Raw genomic sequence first — 15744 nt, 5'->3', positions numbered from 1 at the left:
TAACTAAAAATGTGATTCATGAAGATTACTTCTGGCGGCACAGTGGAAAAATATTGCAAAATATACATAATTTCGGAAAGCGCACGTAAAATTTCCAAAGCAAGCTCTCCGAGAAAACACTGAATGGAAAACATGGGAGGCGTTAAGTTCGTGGCTCTATCTTTATTAAAATCTTCAAATTACACAACATAATTCTGATCGCTATATGCTTCGTTAAGTCAAAATTACGTACCATGTGTATTTTTCAGGATATTTCCAACAATCACATACTGCCTTAAACCAATTTAAGTACTAAGGATTACATGTAACAAAGCACCGCAATCCTTCGAAACATCCATCGACAGAGGATAGTCTTCTTGCAGGCGGTTACCCTCTTTCTTGCAGGCGGGTATCCTCTTTCTTGTAGGCAGGTACCCTCTTTCTTGTAGGCGGGTAGGGCGGCATCCTTGTTGTTGGCTTACCCTCTTACTTGTAGGCGGGTACCCTCTTGCAGGCGGACAGATATCCTTTTGTAGGCGGGTACCCTCTTTCTTGCAGGCGGGTACCCTCTTTCTTTTAGGCGGGTACCATCTTCCTTGCAGGCGGGGTATTATGACTAACAGAAGCTTCTGATATGGCAAAAATCGTACTTTGAAATATGTTTTTATCAGAGATTTATTAGGTTTATAGAAAATGTGTAATCTCAGCAATGGTGGGTTTCTGTACACCAAAATCAAATGGCATAAATCATACCTGTAGTTGATACACGAATGGTTGTGGCCAAATGTGCACACATGCCGTTATCTATGCAAGAGAAGTCGTGGAAGTTGTAGCTTGTGATCAAGCTATCAAATCACAGCATCAAATACAGCACAGATTCATGAGTATTACTGAAGCATCCACTCGAACTTTGAGCGCTTTTATAACTCTCAGTACCCCGTGCTATGGTTAGTATGATATGGCAGTTTGATGGGGTAAGTTTATTGAAACCAAAATGGCCAAAGAGCGATAAACAATTCTGATTTTAGGGCCGCTTCACATCGCATAGGAATTATGTGCATGCTATGTGAAGCTGCCCTGTTGTGAATTTCAATATCTACAAAATGTAGTTATTACTCATTTTTTAAAACTCACATTTATACTGAACGTTATTTATCATGTGTTAGTGTTAAGAAATTTAGAATATCTTTAGCTCGTTTACGTTGTTTATTGGAAATATACAAGGATGGAGAACTGAGCCCTGCTGCACTCCTGAACATGTGTTCACAGATTTATGCCCCCCCCCCCCCCACACACATACACACACGTCAGTGGAATGCTTGATGTGTGAACTTGTGTGATAATGTCACATTTATGTGTGGAGTGATGATGTCTGTAGTGAACTTTAAAGATGTGTGAATTATGAACATTTGAACTACTAATGAATATTTGATCACATATCAACAACTGAATGTATGATTATCACACTATATATTATTACTACATATTGATACAAATATAATAAAACATATTAAAGATATATTAGTTTGTATGTTCTTATTTGAATTTGACCTATGGCCCTTTTGACTTAACTCTATGGCCCTTTTGACTTTCCTTAGGCCCTTCGACTTTTCTTTGGCCCTTTTGACTTTTACAATGTTGACCCTTCTGTCCCTTGGCCCTTTTGACTACAACCCAACGAACATGTCGATTCATCAACCAACACTTCTTTGAGTGGCATTTTATAAGTTGGGAAGTACAATATATACTAGGCACATAAAGAAACTGCGCATACAAAAATTTAAAATCTAAATTTATCAAACCTGTGTAGACACATAAGGACTTAAACTCAGAGATTAGTGACATGTCTCCAACATGCATGCACGTGCCACGTTCCGTGACGTCAGTGGGTTCGTCCTTGAGACGTGCAATGCGTTGTTGCACGTGCATTCCGGGAAAGAGAAACAGAGCAAATGAATGCCACACAATACTGTCACTTTGGAAAGCTCAACCCCTGCCCTTGCGATCGTTCAAAAAATTAAACGGCTATTGAAACGCATAGCATGCCAAGGCTCACGTCTTCACAACGTCATGAGGCGATTGTGATGGTCCGTGGGGGAATGTCTCAACGACAAGTGGCTGCACTGGTGAGACGCTACCAGAACACAAATGACGTCATCGATCGGCCACGTTCTGGACGTCCACTTGTAACAACGCCAAGGCAAGACAGATGGATAAGGGTGACCCATCTGCGCCACATGTTTCAGACTGCAGTGAGGACTGCCCGAACCATCCCAGGACTTCGCCGTATCCACCCCAACACAGTTCGACAACGTTTACGTCATCACGGGATCGGATCAGGACGTCCCGCCATTCGGCCTATCCTGACACAACGTCATCGACAAGCTCGCCGAATGTGGTGCCGAAATCATGTCCACAGACCCTTGTTTTGGTGGAGAAATGTTGTTTTTACAGATGAGTCCAGGTTTAACATTTCCCATAGTGATGGACGTCAACGTGCCTATAGACGCGTGGGAGAACGTTATTCACAGGCCTGTGTCTTGGAGAGGAATCGCTTTGGTGGTGGTTCCGTGATGATTTTGGGTGGAATAACAGCACGCCAAAGAACTCCTTTGGTGATTGTTCAGGGCAACTTAACTGGTGTGGGCTACAGGGATCAGATTCTTCAACTTGTGGCAATTCCTTTTCTGCAACGTCATGGCCCTGGGTTAACATTCCAACAGGACAATGCCCGCCCTCATACGGCTAGGGTTGCTATGGATTTTTGCAACACCACAACGTTGACTTACTGCCTTGGCCTGCAAATTCACCGGATCTCTCCCCGATAGAGCATGTTTGGGACGAGATCGATCGACGTCTACGCCGTCTTCCTCATTCGCCAGATAACGTCCTTGACCTTGCAACAGAACTTGAGAGAATCTGACATCCCACAAGCCTTCCTTGCACGTTTGATAGGCTCTATGCGTCGTCGATGCACTGCTGTTCTCAATGCCGATGGTGGACATACCCGTTATTGAGCTTGTGACATGGTCGTTTGACCCCTGGACTCATGACGTCATTGTGATTGACTTTTCAATTGAAATTCTCCCGACTTGTTATGGTCTCATGATCCCTCCATTAAAGTTTATATGTACCTTTGACATTGTTATCGGACTTATCAACTGGGATAATATTTTTACAATGCACAGTTTCTTTATGTGGCTAGTATATATAACACGAACTATCTTTAAGCGAACTGGTGAGGTGATGTGAAATTGGGTTTAACGTCGTGCTTGAGAATATTTCGCTCATATGGCGACGTGCATGCGTGTGTATGTGTATGTGCGGCTGCTTGTACTAGCCCAGACTGAAGCTGGTTTTATAGTGCTAGCCCACTGAGATACCATGCCGCAGTGAAGCATGAATACCCCACTCAGACACATTATACTGACTCCGAGCCGACCAGTCCCTATTGTACCCATTAATGCCGAGCCCCAGGCAGGGACCAACAAGTACCATATTTTAACGTCTTTTGGTATGACGCGGTCGGGGATCGAACCCGCGACCTTCCTCTCTCCGGGCGCACTCTCTAACCACTACACCACGGAGGCGGTCGCTGACTTTAAGTAGAAGTGCTTACATTGTACTTTGGTTATAACGAGTTAATATCAGTGGTCCCTTTGTGGATAACCTTGATTTAGATTTATTATAAACACAATTCAAGCCATTCAAACACATCGAAGAAAAGGGATTTAAATCACCATTCTTTACCCAAAAAGGAGGGGTACACAAACATAATCGTCTTGTGTCAGTATTTTCAAGGGAAACTGGCCTTAATGACAATGATAAAAAAGAGTAAAAAAAGATAAAAACGCGAAACAATTAAGTACTGTCATAAATTCTAAATTTTCATTCAATTTTACGAGAGAATTCCCTTTGGACGTTCATCACAAAGGCATTCCAATGAGGTTTATTTACACACGCATACTCTACTTGATAATGTTCTTTGCAGTAAAAATAAACCAATGTTTAAAGCAAAGTAACACTTTAATGATGTCACAAGAAAAGAATGATGGTCCAAATGTTTCAATTTCAGTTTTGCAAATTATTCATTTCTATCTGTTTGATTGGCATTTTAGAATTTGGTGAGTAATAAGAAAGTAAGATACTTTATGGATAACAACTTCTTTATAATATATGATGCGACGTTTCGGTATGGATTCTTATACCGTAGTCAAGCAAGAGTGACTCTTGCTTGACAAATTAGAAGTAACTTGTATTTCAATTCACGTGACATTATGAACAGAAACAAATATTTGAAGTAGTAATGATGGTACTATGGTCGGATAACCTTTGCCCTTCATTTGCATGTCATAGCAGACTATCCCACCTCAGTGGAATGACACTCAGAAGTATCTACCTATCCACATAAAGAAACTGTGCACGCAGAAAATTCCTTCAGAATTGGAATACAACACAGAAAAGACGAAATGATGTAGACACTTTATAAGCTGAAGTATCGGGCCACAACAACATGTCAAAAGAACATGAACAATATCCGTAACGGTGACGTCAGAAGTTCAAAATTGAGTAGGGGGTCACACGACGAAGTCACAAAGTCAATAACGGGTATGACCATCATGCGCGTGAAGCACAGCGGTGCATCGACGACGCATATAGGCTACCAAATGAGCATTGAAGGCCTGGGGAATGGTTTGGGACGTGGTCACTGCCGTCTGGAACCTGTGTCTGAGATTATCACCCGAATCCATCTGTCCTTTCTTGGCGTCGTTACTCGGGGACGCCCAAAACGTGGGTGGTCGGCGACGTCATTACTGTTTCCATAACGCCTGACCAATGCAGATATCGCGTTACGATGGCATTGGAAATGTGCTGCCACCTGTTGTTGGCTCATGCCTGCTCGAACCATTCCAGTGCAGTAACACATTGCAAGGCCATAGGCCACCATCAATAACGTCCAGTCGCCTGGCACCTACATGACCGTTTGATTGTCTCCAATACTTGCTATGTTCACACCTTTATTTATGTATAAAGACACTGTCTGTCTATCTTTATATTTTCTGTGTGCACAGTTTCTTTATGTGGCCAGTATAGATAAGCCCCTTACTTGTAAACCCACATGTTCAATACTCCAACCAACACACGGAGCAGTAGTACCTCACGACCTGGACATTGTACCTAGTTTAGTCGTGTACAACTTGTTTAGGAGTCATTCGAAGATGGCAGTAGATGTCCACATTGCCAATGTTACGACTAGGACAGTAACCATACCCACAGGTGATGAGCAACCTGTCAGTGAGGGAGTGAGTTTAGTTTTACGCCACACTCAGCAATATTCCAGCTATATCGCGCCAGTCTGTGAATAATCGAGTCTGGACGAGACAATCTAGTGATCAACAGCATGAGCATTCATCTGCGCAATTGGCAACCGATGACATGTGTCAACCAAGCCAGCGAGCCTGACCGCCCGATCCTGTTACTCGCCTCTTACGACAAGCATGGGTTACTGAAGGTTCATTCTAACCCGGACCTTCACAGGTCAGCAACCTGTCAGTATTGAGGATACAGATACATTGTATTACAAGGGGGTAAGTGCAGTAGTTGGAACAGTGAAACAAATGCACGTGTGGTACGTGATGAGCGTTAAATTAGACTAACCCTACTTGTTCTCGGTGTTTCATTTAATGTGCATACCCCTTTGCAATACAAATCAATAATAGCGATTTGAAACTATGATCGTTTGTTAAACAACTTTTATCCTAGGTTGAATACAATTCTGAGATTTAAATGTTCAATTGGCAAGGTAAATGTATGATTCGCAATATTAATTTCACTTTATTCGAGTTGGTTTTTTTGTTTAAAGTGAAATTCATCGGTACGTGTTCACTGCAAACAGACTATAGTTGCGGGTACAGCAACGTGCAGTAAACTTGGACAAGTAGTGTGACTGTGTTTCCCAGTCCACCCAGCTGTGATTGGGTACCTCGTATGGATGCGAAAGTCACATTAACTTGGTGCGCCTAGTGGCTGCAAGAGTTGTATACTCCCCAGGGAGTTGAGATTGATAATACGATGTGCTGTTGAGTTTGACGATTGATCAAGGGGAAAAACCAGCGCCTCAAGCATGTACTAGTGCACTATATAAATATCCTATAATAAAATACTGCATTCGTTTTCACATCTGATATATTTCGCTGGATTTTACGGAGACACAAAGACCATTTGTTATTTCAAGGTTTTGAAAGGCATTTAGAATTTGGACGAACATGAATACATGACACGTTTTATGGATAACAGCTTCTTCTATATTCTTTACATGACGTTTCAGAGATAATTCTTGCTCCTTCATCAGGTGATTGCTGAGTCAGTATAAAGAGTGAATATATATAGATTAAATCATGTTTACACAATGCAAGTTGGGAGAATGTACAACAATATAATACGAAGCCAGTTAGATTGGATTAATGTACAAAGATAACAATATAATTGCTATGACAAAGCCAAGAGTGGGGTGGGGTGTGTTGATGTCCCCATCATTTCATTATATTCTTATCTATTTTCATAGAACTCTGCTTTTAGAAGTGAACTTCAAGCGTAATAATAAGAAATTAATAAATCATAATTTGATATTGACCAAGTACATTTTGAAATAAGGACTGCTCCTTTACTGACAGTCTCACCAAACAAAAATAAACATCTCTTTTTTGTTTCCTACATAACTGTTCTTTAATAACTTGATTTACATTGAGTTGATGAAATGAAGCAATCATATACTTACAAAATGCACAAAACCTACATCTGCTTAAATTCGTCTGCTAGCTGCCACTGTGAGAGAGGGAGTGTTCATTATAAAAGAATAAATTAATTTAAAAAATATATATTTTGGGGTTTTCTTTCAATAAAATATTTCATGAAATAGAGTAACACACTTTGATAAAGTTAATAGCCTCACACTTTAAATATTCAACTCTCCCATTATGACCTTCTGACCTTTTAGCAACCTTTTCCACAACCATTTTGTACAGTGCTCAAAAGTACTATTTGCACCATATTTCAACTTGGAACCAAACTTTTTATTTAACTAGCATGTCTAATGAATACAAAAAACACAATGTCTTGCTTTCATCCCAAAACTTCCAAAGGACTTGAATGCTGTACCCATCCTACCAGACTAGTAGGTGAGATCACAGAGAGCGACTTCGAGATCCCCCGTGTTATCGATCACGTGCAGCAGTAAAACGGGCTCACCGTTCGTGATTCCCGAGAGCTTGACGTACATGTTACACATATACGACACACTGCGGTATACTTTCAACATGGGTGATGCGCTAACGAATATGGAAATTGTGGTGGACGCGGACGGAATGAGTTTTAAAATGAATTTTATCGATATTTTCAAAAAATATTTCGTGACCGTCAGTAATGCTAAGATGGTGGTGAATTGGAATCAAAACCCGATTCAGTTTTGGCAAAACTAACTCAATTTAGCCGTGTGGTGCGCGACGACGGGGTCGTGTATGACACTCGACTATGGAACGGACAAACTGAGGGAGGCGGTCACCTTGTTTCACGTTTATTATCAGACGAGACGGAATTTGAAGGAAATAGGTGCGCCTCTCCCGCAAGATACAGCATGGACCATGCTCGATAACCCGTACGATCGACGTGTGTACGAACGTATTTGCAGGGAATTTATGATTCCAACCAATAAATACTTTCACCTTCCCGGTGTGAACCACGGTTTAGGTAAAGTCGACACTTATTTCTATAAATCCAAAACGTTTAGACTCGCTTATACAGACGGTGAGTACATACCCGGGTACCATACGTTTACAGGCCCCAAGATGAACGAGCAAATTCACGTTTCGTACATCAAACAAACCAATCCCGATGATAAACAACAACAAAAAAAACAAACTAATGATATCGAAAAAGGTGAAAGGGTTTACTCGCACGGGTACCATATGATTCGATTCGAACATACGTGTGGACCGTGCTGGGCTCACAGGCGCAGATGCGTTCCGGTATTATTGGTAAGGGAACCGCTTAAGACACGCAGAAACAGTTCGTGGTGAACGTCGAGGACGCCATCGCCAAAGCGGTGGATTTACCAACGGCCATCAAGCGTTACCAGGACACGTTGGAATGCACCCGGTCGAAAGTCGACTACGCATTCGATCAGAAACTGGGCATCAATCCCGATGTCAACGCGAGTCGAGTCCCACCACCCATGCATACCGGCGAAACGGGCATAGTAAAACCACCCCCCGGAGCCGCCCTGCGTTTGACGCGCACCACCACGCCCCACATCGGCGGTCGAACATCAGCACCACCTTGATCGTAAAAATATATCTCATGCCAAGAAAAAATTACGTACCCATTTTTTAAAGATAGATAATCAAGTTTATTAAAATATAGCTACATGTATTACAATGTATGTGATAACTTTTTGAAAACCAAAGTGTTCTGTATAGTTATACACCTCAGAACAGGATTACGTTAACCAATATGACCGAAAGTACCCATGTAGATAATAAACACTTCTTAGGTGAGGATATGAAAATAGACACCCCGAGTCATAACAACAGCAGCAGGGATCCCGTTTGTGACAAAGCAAGATATATGCTGGTCTCTTTCTTTAATGTGTGTATCTGCACCACTATAAAACACTTCATAATTTTCATATGTCAAGGGGAGTAGAATTTGAGGATTTTGCTGGATAGCTCCAGCAACTGCTTCTCCAACTCCCTGCACGAGTCTACGTAACCACTCATACACATTGAAGATTTTTGTGCGTATTTCTTCTCTCAGAGCCGCCGTCCAAATGTCACCATCTTTAAAACGTAAGAGGTAGCGATTGCCTTGATCTCCAGACACGAACTTTACCTCAACTGACGAGCACATGACTTCGATGGAGCAATTTTGCCAAACGAAATCTGGCTTCGATTCAAAAAGATCGTAGCAGCCCTGAAGTATCCGTCTATCCTCCCCTTGGATGTCATGCGTCCTGATGAAGTTCGACACATCCGAGTGTCCAACATGCTGTCCACAGTCAATCCTCTGAAGCAAAAATGTTAAGACAACAACAATGTTAAGAAAACATACCCTAGACTATGATACTTTCACAAATTTCGTTGAGTCGATTGTACAACTCGGGATTCATGACCATGTGTTTCAAATAGTGATGATGTTAAGAATTGGAAAGTTGAATGCGATCTCACAGGTCTCATTGTTTGTATTTCAGGTCGGAATCAAATATCAATTTGAGGGAACGGAGTATTACACACACACACACACACACACACACACACACACACACACACACACACACACACACACACACACACACACACACACATACACACACACACACACACACACACACACACACACACGTCTGAAGATCCTTGGTACACATATTTTTTCGATTCTTATGAATGTGTGTGTGTGTGTGTGTGTATGTGTATAGGTGAGTTTTGATCATTTCAAAGCTAAATGATCGGCTATGTTTCATGAATAGAACATTGAACATAATTCAGCATATTTAATATGATTATCCGCCTTGTCATCTGTAACTAAACATCGAAATATAACTCTCACCTCTCCATGAAAATTCCCCGAATTCCCCTGAAACAATAAATAGACGGGTTAGAGCATGTAGAATCATAGAAAGATATCGGTTGATGTACTGTCACAGGCAAAGAATAAACTAAAATTGATTCAGGAAAATAAAATAGTGATGGCACTTGGGTTGTAGAAATGTGCAAACATAAAACCATAAAACGTTGAAAATACCAGTTTTTATTTGCTGTCTTTCACATTGATCCTACCACGAGGGTAGGGTAGTTGATAATACGTGTGCTGTCTGGTATCGTTCGACAGCTCTGGAACATCAACAATATCACTGTACCCTTGCCGAGAGTATTTTCACAGTTGTAAAAAGCGATTTTATTGGATAAAGATTGGTTTCTAATGACGCTTTTTCGCCACTGTCTTCTATAAGGATCGTGATTGGTCAAAATCAGACACGTGACCTAAGGCAGCCAATCATACTACGGCAATGGATACCGTCCTCGTCAACGAAAACTTTCGTTTTTTCATAACGTTGTGACCGATTATTCGGCCTGTGGTGTTGAATGGGTTAAACACGATATGTTTGTTTTGTTAATTAATTAATGACCATCAAACAATGTTGATTCACCGCCAACAAGATTGATATATACTGTACCACTAAGTGGCTGAGCTGACACTGAGTGAGTTCGCTAATCACGTCGTTAATTGGGTCTTGGGGGGTAGTAAATCAGTTCGTTATAGCCGTTAATTTGCTACTCACGAGTTTGTTATTCACGTATAATTTTAATGATATTATAAAGGACGGTCTACTCCCAGTTGCGAGAACTCCCAGTTGCGAGACTCCCAGTTGTGAGACAGTGGAGAAGGTAAGGAGCAAAGAAAACACACCTTACTCCCCTATCTGATAGAATGGATTAACCCCAGCTAATTAGGGATTAGCTATTTAACTGAATCTTGTGGAGGTAGCTTAAAAGAAAAAGTAATTAACCTACTCAGGTAAATGGCTTTAAAAAATAAACACTTTGTGTAGGTAACTTCGTGATCATTTGAAAGAGAAATTAATTGACCTACTCAGATTTACGTGCTTGAAAAATCTAGCAATAACTGTTGTAACTATAATTAATCCAATTTATTAACCTGTGACCTGTGACCTGCTCTTTCCGATCACCTGTATTACAAGAACAAGCAGCGGCAGACTTGTACCTACACAGACATTCAACGACTACATCACTACAACCTGGGTGGACGACGACGCTCGCTTTCCCTTGCCCATATGGAACCATCATGACACATTCGGCCCCAGGACTAACAACATTGAGGGGTTTCACAGTAGATTGAATGCTACACTCAGTCATCGCCATCCAAACATCTTCAGGTTTATGGAAATCATCAGGAAAATAGAGAAGGCAGAGAAGGCCAAGCTGTGCCAACTCGACCTGGGAGGCGCCCCTCGATCGAGGAAACGCGTGTACAGGGAAATAGACAATCGACTACATAGACTCAAAGATCAACTTGCAGATGGAACGAAAAATCACATGCAGTATCTTGATGCAGTCGGCAAACTGCTGAAAATATGAAAAGTGTCAAAATTTCCAAATATGGACCCATGTAAAAAAAGTTATTTATAATGACACACAAACATCATAATAACGCAAATCATCAAAATGTGTGAATAAAAATGATAATGAAGTATTTAATGAACTATTTCTTCTGTGTAAATATAATGATAATCTTTTTCAGTATTTCAGTATTTAACTTGTTCTTGATTGAAATCAATAAATGCTCTTCAATGAACAATGTTTTCTGTGTCTCATTAATCAACTATGCCTCCTGCCGGTACTCTTCAGCAACAGGGCTGTTCCCACTTTCATCGTAGGGATTTGGAAGCACCACTTGTGTGCACTGAACCATTAATTAATGTGTCTCGCAACTGGGAGTTCTCGCAAATGGGAGGACACCTAAAGGACTGTTGACGGGACTTTTAAATTTGTTCGCTATATCCGTTTGTACGCTATATCCGTGTTCGCTATAACCATGTTCTACTGTATATTAAAACACGGAATGAAGTTACTAAATTGCAATCTCAACTTTAATGAAGTCCTCTTTGTGAGGTCTACCAAATCGAAGTCACAACATGCATGAATAAGAATAATTACTTACTGCACCCATGTTTCCGATCCTTTTGATCTCGCATTTATTGAAGCGTTATTTATATAGACGTACAGTTGTGTTTTGATTGGATAATAACACTTCATGCCCTGTCCGTATCCACTGACTGGTTCGATACGACAAATGAATTAGTCATTGCTCTGGCAAGCTTCAAAGATTGCAAAACTCCTGTTGTCGACAAACATGGGGAGTCTGGTAGGTAGAAACACCTTTTAATCAATATGTTTTCATCTTTTGCTACAGTATCCTCACATGCTTAACATGCCTCCGTATTAATAACATACTTGTCGTCTTCGTTTTAGTGAAACGGTTACTGTTACTGCTTCCGTCATAACATTCAGTTACCTGACCATTACCACTCCCTCTCCACCGTTATTTGTATTTTCACAGATAAGATACATATCCAGTTGGCTCCCGTGGGATGAAAAAACCAAGGCAAGTACGTCTAAACGTTTACAGTATACCATACCAAAGAAAGGCAAACCGGGTGATAAATTTGAATTTGGTCATTGAGAATGTTGAAGCAAACTCACCCTGAAGTTCGTGTTGATTTGGGTCGGCAATCCTTGATCTAACTTTCAGAAGTCAACGTTGAAGAACAATGTCAGTTTGTCCTACACTGCAGGCTTATTTTGCTTGAACGCCCAACGCTGGTACACGGACATATACTGTGTTTACACAAGATATACAATACAATACAATAGAAAGTTTGTCGTGATCTAGAGTCGACTACAACAGGCATTTCCAAATCTGTATATGTGAGATAGATTGACGTCACATTAGCAATATCTCCGCCACACAGTACAGACAGACAGATATATTACAGTACAAGGCCTCGTCCCCAAATACAGTATTGAAATGGACTGATAATGCATATTGAATGCAGTAATTTTAGCTTTAAAGTTCAAGAGTTTACAGGACGTGCGTTGAACACCTTGTACGGGAACATAGCTGTAGCTTGGATTATCTTTTTATCAGTGCATTGCATGAGCTGAGCGAATTTATGCAAAGTTGGATGTTCAAAGAACTGTACAGTTCCTTATATATTTTTTCAATCACTAGGCATATCAACGTCCTATTCGTTTATATCACACTGGCTATAGTAATGACGTTTTCAAATATTTAACCTGTTGCTGTAGAAAAACATTGGAGATTGTAAGGTGTAATTTGAAGACAATGTCCAGGGTTGCTCATCAGATCATACCTAGGATATTACACCCTATTTGTGAGTGAATGAATTTAGTTTTACGCCGTACTCAGCAATATTCCAGCTATATGGCGGCGGTCTGGAAATAATCGAGTCTGGACCAGACAATCCAGTGATTAACAGCATGAGCATCGATCTGTGCAACTGGGAACCGATGACATGTGTCAACCAAGTCAGCGAGCCTGACCACCCGATCCCCTTAGTCGCTTCTTACGACAAGCATCGGTTACTGAAGATCAATATTCTAACCCAGACCTTCACGGGTCTACACCCTTTTACATGTTAATATATATCATATAAGTTATTCCCAATATGTCAGGGAATTAAAGTATTTAAAACTTTCAGTCGGTATGGTTTATGTTGATTCTTCCGGTAAATGTATGTTGACCACACAAAAGTGTGAATGTTGTACCTTCATGACCTCAGTCCCCCAATCTTTACTCCAGTTCTGGACAACCCACATTTCACATCTTGTGGTCTACTAATGGACATTGGCTTGGGTGCCTGATGTAAATAACTTTCCAGCGCAGTGGAAAGAACACAATTTGAAAATATGCAATGGTGACTTACATTTTATGAATGATTTGCTGGCGGGCTGGGAGTATATGTTCTCATGTGACAGTGTTTGTAAATGCCTGAATCTGAACTTCTGGAAACATTTGTATGTTCATGTTACCATTGAAATGTTGTTGTTTGTAATTTGAAAGACACTCGTGTTTCGTTTTTTCATACAGATAAGCGAAACAAAGGGATTTACTTCAGATTCTGCTAAGGTTTATGTAAGTATTCTTGGCAAATGTAAAAAGCCCATGTGCAGTGAGTGGTTGCTCGTTTTTCACGAGGAATGTTAACTGTAAATATATTACGCCTGGAATAATATGGTGTAGAGTAAATGTTCTTAAATCAAATTTGGCTGTATTAAGGTTTATTGTCCCAATAAACTCAATGACACTGTCTTACAGACTTGCGGGAATAACTTAAGACACATGTATGGATATACACTTCTTAGTTATACTGTGGAATTGTCATCTGCCAACTTCATCATCATAGTCACCCCTGTATACCAAGACGGGTATATCTTGAGGATGACAATATTTTGAATATAGGTATAGAAGACTGGGACGTGATTGATGTGTAATCATTCCATTTCAGGTCATGGTGGAACAAATCAACAAACGTTCTCTTGGAAAGCTGATAGTAAAGGTTGTTGGACATGAAGGATGTAAAAATGCAAAAGTTGAACAAGTATTAAGACGACAAATCCAAACCTGCATCACTCACATTGACAATTATTCCCAAGATACTTGGGCAGATGCACGGGTGACGTTCCTCGGTATGGACGGATCTGCCTACGTCATTCAGTCAGGTGATGGGAAGAAGAGGTTCATTGTTCGTCTTGATGCACGGGATAAAATTAAATTCGTGGACTTTCAAAAATTAAGTAAATCTTAACCATCTCCCTGTATGTTGAGGGATGTATTCATGCAATCTTCTACTATCTACTGTCACACTGGTTTGATTGTGACCTGACAAGTAACAATATATGGCAATGTACGTGGTCTATCAACTTGACTCAAAAGCGTTTTGTGAGTTACTTCAAGCTATCCCGGACTAAGTTTTGGGTTGTCTCCCAATTGACAGACACCCATTTGACAGACACCCGATTGACAGACACTTAACTAGAAGGTTAATTAGGGTAACACCTACGGGTATAATGGAACAGTCCACTGTGTAGTGAGTAGAGCAGGGTGAGCCTGAAACAGGTTCGTTACTGAGAAGTTTGATTGTGGGTAAATAGAACTTTGTTGTGATTAAATGATTTCTCTTCTCAAAATTGATTTTACTATCAATTACTATCGAATATAAAACAGCTTTGTCACTGAGAGGTTTGATTGTGTTTATTGATAGAAAAGACCCCAATAATAGCATATGTACAACAGAAGTTAACTGAGAAAACGTTTTGTTGGAGAGATATAGATATGTACATATTTGAAAACATTCTGATTTGCAGTAAATGATACACCTGCATTGCCATGTAAGACGCGATTAATACAAATCAGTGTTCTAATTTTAACAATACTTTCTAAAGATTGTGACAGTTTGTGTCTTTGAGTAGTGTACAATGGACATTCAAGGAAGTAATGAAAACATTCTCACACCCATGGCCACATTCACATGATGCGTCATAATTTAAATATTTATTCTAAATAAATCGTAATTAAGTGCACTCGTCATATAACTTAATATTGTGTGCAAAACATATAACATCTTTATTCCATATGAATAATATTTAGGTCACATTTGTCTTTTTTTGATTTATATGATACAACAGTGTCGCAATTTCTAATAGCTAAGATAATACTTTCAGTATGATGATGCCGACTTCCGTTAGACTAAAAGGTTAAACCGAAATGTTTATGAAAATATATTGTTTATATATTGCAGCAATAAAAATTCAAATTGCTGTCTTTTCGTCCATCTTTCAAAATAAATAATATAGCTTCAGTTTGTTCCCGTGGTGTACTCATGTATGGCATGTTGTTGTTTCTAGAGGCCTCTTTCAAAGTTTAGAGTACTTTAGAGTAATGTATCACTAAGCACATGAAATTCATCAGCATATAATTTACGACCATGTCACATACTACAGCGTGTGTCTGAAACACTGAACGACATGAAAGTAAGTGTCATGTAGTTGTGTGTGTGCCTGTGTGACTGCAGGACATATCCTGACCATGGAACCTGGTCTCCCAATCCATCCATCCATCCATCAAATGGAGATTAAAACTGGCATGACATTGATTCATTTTCACGTCTCC

The 15744-nt window shown here is 40.2% G+C and overlaps 1 protein-coding gene and 1 long non-coding RNA gene across 2 annotated transcripts; one reads left to right on the top strand and one right to left on the bottom strand.

Annotated features, from left to right (window-relative positions):
* Window positions 1–8686: 8686 nt before the first annotated feature.
* LOC124272596 lies at window positions 8687–9720 on the bottom strand. The gene is made up of 2 exons (XR_006897366.1): window positions 9580–9720; window positions 8687–9039 (listed from the first exon to the last, which is right to left on the bottom strand). It is a non-coding gene; the product is annotated as an uncharacterized LOC124272596 (long non-coding RNA).
* A 2118-nt stretch (window positions 9721–11838) lies between these two features.
* LOC124272595 lies at window positions 11839–14651 on the top strand. Its single transcript, XM_046707796.1, has 3 exons — window positions 11839–11916; window positions 13663–13707; window positions 14081–14651. The coding sequence occupies exons 1-3, from the start codon at window positions 11905–11907 to the stop codon at window positions 14378–14380; spliced, it is 357 nt and encodes a 118-aa protein (XP_046563752.1). The 5' UTR covers window positions 11839–11904; the 3' UTR covers window positions 14381–14651.
* The last annotated feature ends 1093 nt before the right edge of the window (window positions 14652–15744 follow it).

The sequence above is a fragment of the Haliotis rubra genome, unplaced genomic scaffold, assembly GCF_003918875.1.
Source record: "Haliotis rubra isolate DU_JTF1 unplaced genomic scaffold, ASM391887v1 Scf1708, whole genome shotgun sequence".
NCBI classification, from domain to species: Eukaryota; Metazoa; Mollusca; class Gastropoda; order Lepetellida; family Haliotidae; genus Haliotis; species Haliotis rubra.
The sequence above is the reverse complement of the archived record's forward strand: the minus strand, read 5'-3'. Positions and strand labels throughout refer to the sequence as shown.